Here is an 11,053-nt window from a genome sequence, read left to right as displayed (position 1 = left end):
TAAGTCACATCATAGTAATAGTAAGTATAATCTTATTTGAGGAACTCTAAATGTAACAAGAGTAAATCAAGATAATAAAGATTATTTATCTTCAAACATCTGCCATTTTGCAACTATCAAATAAACATTGTAAAATTAATTAAAGATATATAGGTAGTGCAGAAATTATATACGCTTGTGGAGTAACTCATGTTTATTACGGGCTCTACCTGCATATTTCGTTCTATACGAAGATTTCATCAGTAGCAAAAAAATGCTTTCTAGCGTTTACTATCCTACGTTTGACCTTTTAATAAATGAATATTAAACTAAGCCACGACTGTAGAATAGATGAAAAACATCATTTTATTAAGATAATGTTATTGCGCTAAGTACATTTTCATTTATCTGACTTAAAACTGTCGCATATTGGTTGGCTAACGAATATTTTGTTACAGAATGTGTAAGCTAAAATCGATGCAATGCCAATCGCTTCGGAGTTTCGATGTATGCAAGCGAAAAAAAGAAATGTATAGATTGTAATTTTTTATTTTCCAAACAAATCAATTGATACTCTGCAATATAATAATTGTGTACGTAACGACCACTGACGCCATGGATACCAACAAAGAATAGTCGAATCGGAAAAAATACGCCATATGAAATGTGATCGGTCTTGACTGAACTAAATCTCGCAAAAAATTCAACGCTGATCGAACTTCATTACCTGTAACAAGTTTTTTTTAGATTATATTTAATTTTAGCATATCGAAATTAAATCTGTGTCCGTAATTTAAAATAGAATTTGATTGTGAGACCTTGATCCATTAATTTGTTATTAGTTAGAGATGTGAAAAATATTATACTGCTAGAAAAGGGCGCGCTTGTAGTGCAGAACTCAAAATTATACATTAAATTATATAATATTAGTTAGCTAACTTAAGTCAAATTCAAAATATATAGTATAAGAAACTGCATTGCTCTACTTTCGAGGTACTTAAAAGCTTTGAAACCACGCCATCACCCCGTTACCATTGTGTTAGTACTCGTAGCTCTATTATTAGCTAATCTAATATTCTAAAGGTGAATTATATTTAATCATAAAATAAATTTTAACTAGGCAGATTCCTGTAATAAGATTTGTCAACGCATGCGGAAATCCTTGTTTTTATTGATACATAGCGGAAAAACCACAGTTTTACGATAAGAGTCTTTTTAGTGAGACTAAGATATAAAGCAATTAACTCTGTTTGCATTGCAGAGCTCACATGCCACAAATAAAATGATTTCATTCAAGAAAACATAACGTTATTTTTCGTCAGGTTATGAAATCTAATTATTTTTATTTTCACTGTTATAAAAGTGGTTATAACCATAAATAACTTACTTGGATCTCTCATGACGAGGTAATTGTCCAAAATGCAAATAATTCTATCTCTTTGTCTATATGCCTTCTCACAGTGATGTACGAGAGAGATGACAATAGCAGCACACGTTGATAACCGCATCAAACTGGATATCGTAGGGAAGTAGTCGGTGTCAACAGTTTCCTGCAAGTGACAATTTCTCTTTAAAATTACTGGCACATCGTTCTCCATTGTACATAAAAATATACATGGAGAGTATTGCTTGGTGTGTTTATCGGTTACATTTTGATACGAACAAAGCATTGGAGCAAACATAAAAAAAAGATTTTTAATTTAATTACCTCAGAGATGATTATATACCTCACAGCTATGTTTGTAAACCTCACCATGTCGATGAGTAAACTCAAACTGTTCAACAATATCTGAAAAGCAATTGCTAGTTAAAACTTCTTTGAATAAATAAACAAAAGGTTTTAACACGTTCACTGCGGATTGAGGCAGGATAGGCCCAAAGCGTGACTTCTCGCTGGTGCGGCAGTCAAAATCGGGTTGTTTCGCTCTGTGCGGGAGGCTACTAGATCAGTATTTCTATGAGTACGACAGAGACAAATATATAGAAATGTTTCTCTTGCGATATCTAGCCCAATAGTGTAATTAGATAAAAATGAGGTCCCACAGGCCCCAAACGCACTAAAAAGAAATAAATTACGCCTAGTGCGGATTGAGGTCAAATCTATCTCAAAATTTGTAGGCCTCATGGCCGCACTGCACGAAGCGCGGGCGGCGCGGGCGCCGCGCATCCTAGCTTAGTGTTGTGGAAAGTTTCGATAACGTTTCGAGTTTCGAGGACGTTTTGGCAGGATTTATTAAAGATTAAGCGTAGAACTTTATTTTAAAATCCTTAACGTTTTAAACCAATAATGGTACTTCATCTGACTTATTTGAAAATGTTTATTGGAGTTATGAGAAACTATGTTGACCTCGGTAAAAATTTTACTTATACCGTACAAAACCTAAATTACTGCAACTTTGAATTTTAAGGGGGTGGCCTGTGTCTATGATGAACCAAAAGTGCATAAATCGGACACAGAATGTATTTACGAGCCAGAAACACAACACTAAAAGCCAAGCTACTATTAACTAATTCTACTTAAATAGCACGATTAGTACGTCTTATACTTAATATAATATTCCACGCACGCACATTCACCACTAACAATACTCAATTATCATCATTATTTTGTTTTGCACATGGGTGTTGCCTTAAAATGTGTGCTCAGTTGTGGATTATTCTTCACTGTTATTTTAAGCAAGTCACAGTTCCATTCGAAGTTTAGTCCATAGTGGCAATTTTTACCATTGTGTGCTGATCATCGCTTATGTACAGAGAACGTTGAATGTTTTTGCTGATGATCTAAAATATATATTTTATTCCAAGATTTCCTATCGGCAGATGTGCTGATCATTTGTTCCAAAGAGGTGGTCAAAGAAAGCGCTGCGTAGGTTGCTACGAAAAATTAAGATTGACATTGAATGGCACGCAAGCTGCTAAGAAAACTAAAAAATTTGTGACTTTTTGTGTCCAGTGTGACAAATCTTTTTGTTTACCATGTTTTAATGAAAAACATTTTCTGTGATTAATACGCAATAAACATTTATCGTAACTACAACTCTCTTTTAATCCCATCACTAGTCGAGGCATTAATTGACCTTCCTTTCAGTGCGATTTGAGGCAGAACCGATGACAAATTTTTAATTTTACTTTATTCATTAACGAAACGTCCTAACTCCAGGCGAAGCTAGATTCATATTATGCACATATTTAAGTTCATAAGAGTGAAGTTTCAAGCAAATATCGTCTAATTTGGATTTTTTAAAAATGTTTTTCGAAAACATAATTTTGTGAGGCAGGAGAGGCCTCAATAGCACTGGAAAAAAGTTCAACTTTGCCACGAACAGGCCTCAAACGCACTGGCTGAAAGTTCCGCCAAAATGGCCTCGCAGTTAACGTGTTAATACCTTTCGTGAACACAGGCGAGAATATCAAGAGTACTACGAACCAATATTTATGTCGAAGAAGCGTGGCAGACGCCACACGACTACATACAAATGTAGACACAGAAGACAGGAGTGAAGTGGAAGTAATTCCGCGTTTCGTCTGATGAGTGTGATGCCGGAGGCCTAATTTTAGTCCTGTTTCCCTCCCCACCCCTTTTCTTATAAGGAAAGGATGGGAAGGAAAGGATTTGATGGAGGGGGACATGCATAGGAAGGTTAAATATTCTCTTTTTGTGCGTCTCCTCCTTCGTCGATTGAGGGTAGGCAACGCATCTGCAATTGCGAATGTCTATGGGCAGCGGTCGCTTCGCCATTTTGACGAATTTATGTGGCCGCTTGCTCGTTTGCCACCTTGTAATAAAAAAATATATTGAATTAAGAAGTTTTATTATATAGAGTATTGAAGAAGAAATTTGAACATATCTCGATATAGGATATAGGTATAGTCGAACCTGGTTAAGCGAATGTCCAAGGGAAAGAGCTATTTTTCTCGCTAATAGAGGTTTCTCGCTTATGCAGGTTAATAATGTAAATATTCGCGTATCCGTTGTGGCATGAACGAAAGTTTAGATCCCCATACTTACCCTCAATCCATACATTTTGTTGATAAATGCACATTGCTCGATCAGTAGCAGATAATATATTTTAAGACACTTTATATCATCAAGTACATTAGATTCAACTTTCTTTAGGGAAGAAATTTGGACTTTACCCAATTTATTATTAGGGTAAAACCAATTATATTTAAAAGCGCAATCTTCAACAGAACTCTGTTCCTTCTTTTCAGCACAGTAACATGTTAATAGTACATCACCAAGACAACTTAAACGATATTCAATCTGCATCACTTGTGATATGAGATCTAGTGTTGTTAAGATCTTTATGAGTAAGTAAACATATGCAATGGAATATACAAATGGAGCCAGCCATCCATAAGTAAAAACCCATGCAGTGAAGTCACAAACACTACTTGTCGCCCACATCAAAGCGAAGAACGCAATTAATTTATAAAGTCTTAATTTAATTTCAGAGTTATAGTTCATACCAATCATATTGTCAAGTCTACCATACTGTTTGAAATATTCAAAGCTCATCTCTCGTCCGTAGACTAACACAAAAAATATATCAACTAAATATTGGCATAAGTCGTATATCATTTGGATGGCATCGGTTATTTTAATAGAAACATTAATTTCGCTGTATAACTTGATAATCTTCCAATATAAGGAGAAGATGGTTAATGATCCTAGAACAATTGCCATTGTAATACTCTTGCATATTAAGAAACAAGTCGGCTTGTTGGAGATCTGTTTGTCTTTGTTACAATTTAGTGAAAATAATTTAAGCAATAGACAAAGTGGTTTTAGAGAATCACATGTACGCGAAATACTTTCAACATTATTCTCCGACACTATATTAGTTTGCATGTTGACTGCACTGATTTTTCCACAGTTAAATATAGACTACAGACAGGCCATAAATGCAAGTTGCTCAGCGAATGGTCTCCACGCGATTCTGAAGTGGGCACATTACACGGAACACTTTTTATACCAAGCCACGTCAACTAAATAGGGTAGAGTAATTAAATACATTTCAAACAGTATAGAGGGTGGAGCTTTTTCACCTTTATTTATACTAGAGGCCGCATGTGACTTTTTTAGTGCTGAATTAATAAAAAAAAAAGAATGATATGCCTGCCTGGATCAGTTACCGTCCAAGTCCCGTCAAAATCGGTCTAGTCCTTTCGGATAGTACCCAGATCAAATTCTGTCTTGCGGACAGATTTACAGACAGACAAAAAAAAATTAACAAGTGGTAATGTTTGTCCTCAATGAACTCCTAAACCACTTAACCGATTATAATAAAATTCGCACACCATGTGCAGTTCGATCCAACTTGAGAGATAGGATAGTTTAAATCTCAAATTATAGTCGCAATTTTAATTTATTGCTAATTATTTGTCTGTTATTATTTGACAGTCACAATTATCTGTTAACTTCAAATGATTCTAACAGATGTCGATACCTTTCGACTGGGTTGCGTAAGTAATCAATAGATGGCGCTGCTATGGTAAATCTACGAACGTGTCATATAAGCTTATTAACTGCGCGCGGACGGAGTCGCGGGCGACAGCTAGTATCGCACTAAATATCGTTTTGTTTAAATACTCATTTCCTATAACAAAAATAACACAAATATAAAAATTTTATACAAACCACGTAATTATTCCCATATTTTATATATCCCAGCAGTTATCTATTCTCCTCTAATATCGGTGTGCCTTCCTTACAAGTAAATTTGAATAATTAATTTTAAATTTAAGTAGAAAATATTAAAATTTCTTTACTAAAGCATTATATGTTTAAGTTTTATAGTTGGTATTTATTTCCGTGTTTTGTCGAAATGCTTGGTAATAATAAGGTTTTAGAGAAAACGTATAACTTATGTTGTAATTTGGTACTTAAATGAAATATTCAACACCATGTTTGTGTTCAATTATAGTACATTTTTTATTGTATTCATTTATTTAAAACGCGTTGTTGTGCCGCCACGAACGATCGATAGGTAAATTTATTAAGCTTGAGTGGTAATATTAATAAACTTAATGGAAAACTAAATGATCAACTATTCGCGGAAAGTCGGAAAGCTAAGTAAATTATGTAACAATACAAATTGTACAATAGAAGTGATATTTCAGAAAATACAATAAATATATACAATACGATAATAAAATACAATATTGTACTAATTTTAAACTAAATAATTAATTTAACACTTTAATATTAAGTTCTAATTAGGTAGACTCGTTTTTTACCAACTACATATATAGTCAAAGAAGGATATCTGAGCCGGCGAGAGAGGCGCTGGTGTTGTGGTTATAAGGTCTGCCAGAAATTATATAAAACCGACATGGTCACAGAAAAAGGCTGACCAACACGAACTCGTTGCGGTTCTTATCTAGCCTGATAACGCCGTTTTATATCCACCTCAGCATCTTAATTTCAGCAATTGAATGGTATGCACGTACTTTTGTGTTACGGCACATGTTTCGTTACCGTACATGAGGGTTAGTCTTATCATGGATTTATAAACCAAACAATTTAGTTTCACTGGCATTTTTCTGTCGCAAGTAACACCGGTCACTTGTCGCCATTTTTACTACGATGTTACAATCCAAGTTATTAGAAATGTGCAGATATCTCCCAAATATTTATATTGATCGCATAGGGTGACTAATTGATCTTCGATATGAGTCGGCCGATTGTCGCTTGAATTTGCATTCTTAAAGGACATGTACAGGGTCTTAGCAATAATCAACATTAGGCCACCGGTGTTCAACTGGCGTTTCTATGCCAGGGCCTCATGTAACTGTTCGTTTGGGCAAATGAAGGTGCACGCGGCTGAATTTTGCGCTAATTCGGTAAGCGAGTCCTGTTTTATTGCTGTTTTTGTAAAATCAATTCTCATGAATCACTTTTTGCACACTTAACTCTTTAAATTATCTATGGTGAAAAAAAAAATATTATCTTTAGCTATTTAAAATGAGTTACTCTGTATGACTTAAAGGTCTATGTTACCAGGTCATAAAAAAAAAAGTTACTCTGTTAAGTGTGACATCTGTCAGGATCAGGCAGAATTATTTAGGGTATGTTCCGATATACACTGCGAGCACTGCACAGTGCTATCACTGTAGAAAAATTCGTTCCGTTATGGACTGCCAGTATAATGCCGCAGTACCGTCATACGTCATAAATCGCCGCCATATTCTACTGTGAGCACTGGCGTTTTCGAGGTAAGGTACTCGCAGTACTTTGATCACGTGATCAGTCAAAACCACCCGAGTGCCTGACATCTTATAAACAAAGCTACAGTTTAATCAGAAAATGTTAAAGTTCTGTAATTAGTTTGGATTAATAAATAAAACAATGGAAGAATTGCAATAATTAACCTTATTAGACTGTATTGATAATGAAAAACATATTCTTTTTTATGAAAAAGTACTTATTTTTATTACATTATAAATTCAATTTATAATTAATATTAATTTAAATATTATTAATTTGACAGTACTCCAAAACAGTTTTTTTTAATCTACTAGAAAACTTGAATACACTCGTTTGAATGTCGCGTCAAAAAATGCGGCTGACAGTATACGAGATTGCGTTCCGTTTTAAATCGTAACCAGTATAACTGGCTATAAAGGAACGGCTTCACAGTATACTGAATTGACGTCACACTGTACAGTGGTCGCAGTGCATATCGGAACACACCCTTAGTGTATTGTATATTTATGAGCCATTATTATTTTGTTAAATGTTAGCTTTTATAAATAGTTTTCATTCACATTCATTATTTCACCACAAATACAAAGTTTCAGAAATGTTTACTGTGTCGATGGAGAAAAATCTGTGATTGATTACTATTTTTCTAATGATTAGAGAGCAATGTTGTCAACAGCAACTTTATTAGGTTTGCACTGAGTACAAACAGCGATTCTTTATTATTTGGAACTTAAGTTGCATTTCTAAGTATGTTATTTTTTATGCATAAATAACTTGAATTGAAAAACTCAAAAAATCTAATAATCTATATGCTATGTTTTTTAAGCATGTTATTATGATTTAATTTTTCCTCAATACTTTTAGAAATGGGAGGATGTCGTTGTTCCTATCGCAATTGCGTTGTTAAGTCTGATGGAAAAACTCATATGTTCCATTACCCAGTATTTGATAAAATAAGGTGCCATCAATGGATTGTTAACGCACGTCGTTTCGATTTTCTGGATTTAAAAGTGTCGCAAGTTAAAAACAGAGTTATTTGTCAACATCACTTCAAAGATGAATGTTTTATGAATTTCACGGTAGGTATTTTTAAATTAATAATTTTGAATTACAGAGATTTTTCAGTAATCTTATAAAATATAATGAAATGTTAATAATTAATACATATTTATTTTCAATTCCAGAAAGGAAAACTTACCTTTGAAGCTGTACCTACTGAGGATGGACCTTATTGTGATTCAAGTAAATTGGTTGATAACTCACATGAGTTTTCAAAACTTTACCCCATAGTTGTTGAAGATATAGAAAATGATTTATGCCCATTAGATGATAAGAAAGCTAATTTTTCCCTAAAGTATTCAGATTTTCTAACCAATTCTGAGACTCTTGAAACTTCATCATTAAAAACTGAAGATAATAAATTAAAGGCAACACAATGTGCTAATTTATCCGATATTAATTTTATTTTAGAAAATAATTTAGATGATAAATTGAATAATATAAATATTGGCCAAGGTCTAGATGACGCCGAATTATTTAATGACAAATTGACTGCAAATAAGAATAACATTAGAAAGTCACAACAATTACATCCAGTACTCATTGTACCGCCATTCTCTCAGATAACTAATTCAGAAACTACTAAAAGCAATGAACATTCTAAAATTCATATGTATTCAGCTAATAATAACAATATTAAAAACAATACAATTTCACCTAAACCAAAACCAAAAGTAAAGATTTTATCAGAGAAGAAAGTAACAGAACCAGTTTTGTTTATGGGCCAATTTAAACCCGTATCCCCATCTATTGTTGTTAATCCAGTATCGGAACAAAATGTACAAAGACTAAGCGATATTGTAGTGGGGCAACAGGAACATAAAAATATCTCCTTAAATCAAAGTATAAATCCAATAATTGAAATTATTGTGCCACAACCTGAAGAACAAATACCAAATATAACAATACAAAATAATAATACATTACAAGAAAAAAATAACAACACACCTAAGAATGTTGGAACTCCAAAGTCATTAGTAAAAAACAAAATTTCTGCAAAAAGAATAGCAGCTATACAAGAAAAAAGAAAATTTAATAAGAAATTAAAAGACGTCTTAGAATCACATGCTATGAAAATGGAAGAACCTGAGCATGTTAATGTAAAACAAATTGAACAAATTATTGACAATTGTCAAGAAAAAGCTCAAACACCCACTAAAATTAATAAATCAAGTTCAATGAATATACAGAATGATGATTATTTATCTCGTCTAGAAGCCAGAATGACAAGAATGGAAAATCTATTGTTGAATAAAATAGATCAAAATTCACAGAAAATAATTGACCTAACACAATCTCTAGGAACTACAACGCAAAAGAATAAAGGAGTATCAACTCAGACAAATGATAATATTGCACTTTATAAGAAATATTTATATACGGAAATATCTCAATATTTAAGTTCAGAAACGAAAAATATTCTTTACGAGGAATTATTTATTAATGAACAGTTTGCACAAAAATCTCAAAACATGAGATCTACAAGGTTAAAACGGAGGAAGTATAGATAACAATATATATTTGACATTATGGAATAACTTTTAAATGTGTTAAATGTGTTAAAGATGCATACTCTGTAAGACTTTCTGCTATTATTAGAGAAAAATCTAAGCAGATTGTTGATAATGTATGTTTCACCACATTGTGGAAAAAATAGAACTAATTTCTTTGTACATACATAACATCAGATAGTGATGTTATAAAGAGCCAGGGCCAGAATTTTTGTATTCTTGACTAGACTATAATTAATATTTTTTTGAGCAAAAAGTTTTTAGAAAACAATTTGTAGTGACAACATATGCAATCATGTAACACTTAATATGACATACTATAGGAAAAAGAAAGAATTAAAAGACATCTCATTTCTCAACGTTGGCCAAGAATGGCTTGAAAAAGTAAATGTAAGCGACATGCAAGATACACACCGTGGAAAACAATCATCATCATCAGCTCACTACACGTCTCCACTGAGGGGCTCGGAGCCTACCCCAAGTTAGGGGTAAACAATACCGATGGCTGATTATTGCTTTTATCTTACTGCAAACTTCAAAGGAATAAGATAAAACAATAGCAAAACATCCTTTTGACCATACTTTAGTTAATCAAGTTATAATTTTTGATTTTAGATGATTTCTGCAAATATGTGAAGAATTGAAAGATAGTAAAGAATTTTATAGTTTTGTATAGTAGAAGTACAAACTATATAGGAAAAAAAATACAGTCGAATTGATAACCTCCTTCTTTTTAAAATCGGCTAAAAACCTAGACCAAAACAGGAATCATTGGTAAAGATTACATCATAAACACAGCTGAAACCTATTTATTTTCTAAGTTATTGAATCCAACATTTGTTTAATATGATGTTATAGGTGATTTAGATCCACTTTAAAGTGTTTCTTGAAAAAAAAAAAAAATTAACTTATAAAAATATTTTAAGTAAGTACATATTGATATAATTTAATATCTTACATAATACTTTATTAAATAAAAAAATCTTTTGAACAATTTTTTCTTATTTTCTCTTACCTCAATAATTGTTGCACTTAAAAAAATATATATCGACGCTGGAAAGCATAAACGCTGTAACCCTGTAAGGGTTGCTATAAGGGTCGATATTTACTAGTTGTCGCTCGCGACTTCGTCCGCGCTTTATTAAAAAAAATAAGTAGCCTATGTGTTTTCGAAGACTGCTCTACATCTATGCCAAATTTCATTGACATCTGTTGATCCGTTTTGGAGATACCTTCAAACAAACATCCATCCATCCAAACATTCGCATTTATAATATTAGTAAGATTATTAAGAACA

General features: G+C 32.8%; 2 protein-coding genes across 2 annotated transcripts; one reads left to right on the top strand and one right to left on the bottom strand.

The window, feature by feature from the left end:
- Window positions 1–542: 542 nt before the first annotated feature.
- On the bottom strand, window positions 543–4,952 carry LOC106717736. Its single transcript, XM_014511649.2, has 4 exons — window positions 3,989–4,952; window positions 1,688–1,768; window positions 1,367–1,529; window positions 543–706 (listed from the first exon to the last, which is right to left on the bottom strand). Exons 1-4 carry the CDS (start codon window positions 4,829–4,831, stop codon window positions 543–545), a joined length of 1,251 nt encoding a protein of 416 aa, XP_014367135.2. The 5' UTR covers window positions 4,832–4,952.
- Window positions 4,953–7,693: 2,741 nt separating this feature from the next.
- LOC106717783 (bromodomain-containing protein DDB_G0270170) lies at window positions 7,694–10,201 on the top strand. The gene is made up of 3 exons (XM_014511697.2): window positions 7,694–7,933; window positions 8,051–8,265; window positions 8,371–10,201. The coding sequence occupies exons 2-3, from the start codon at window positions 8,053–8,055 to the stop codon at window positions 9,754–9,756; spliced, it is 1,599 nt and encodes a 532-aa protein (XP_014367183.2). The 5' UTR covers window positions 7,694–7,933; window positions 8,051–8,052; the 3' UTR covers window positions 9,757–10,201.
- The last annotated feature ends 852 nt before the right edge of the window (window positions 10,202–11,053 follow it).

Source organism: Papilio machaon, chromosome 13, assembly GCF_912999745.1.
Source record: "Papilio machaon chromosome 13, ilPapMach1.1, whole genome shotgun sequence".
Lineage (NCBI taxonomy): Eukaryota > Metazoa > Arthropoda > Insecta > Lepidoptera > Papilionidae > Papilio > Papilio machaon.
The sequence above is the reverse complement of the archived record's forward strand: the minus strand, read 5'-3'. Positions and strand labels throughout refer to the sequence as shown.

Bases quoted from the DNA above. Each gene is read 5' to 3' on its own strand.
- LOC106717736 (XM_014511649.2), bottom strand. From the start codon at position 4,831: ATGCAAACTAATATAGTGTCGGAGAATAATGTTGAAAGTATTTCGCGT. The intron at 1,769-3,988 runs GTAAGTATGGGG...ATTGCTTTTCAG, and splicing joins ACAAAATGTATGGATTGAGG to ATATTGTTGAACAGTTTGAG. The intron at 1,530-1,687 runs GTAATTAAATTA...TGTCACTTGCAG, and splicing joins GGTATATAATCATCTCTGAG to GAAACTGTTGACACCGACTA.
- LOC106717783 (XM_014511697.2), top strand. From the start codon at position 8,053: ATGGGAGGATGTCGTTGTTCCTATCGCAATTGCGTTGTTAAGTCTGAT. The intron at 8,266-8,370 runs GTAGGTATTTTT...TTTCAATTCCAG, and splicing joins AATGTTTTATGAATTTCACG to AAAGGAAAACTTACCTTTGA.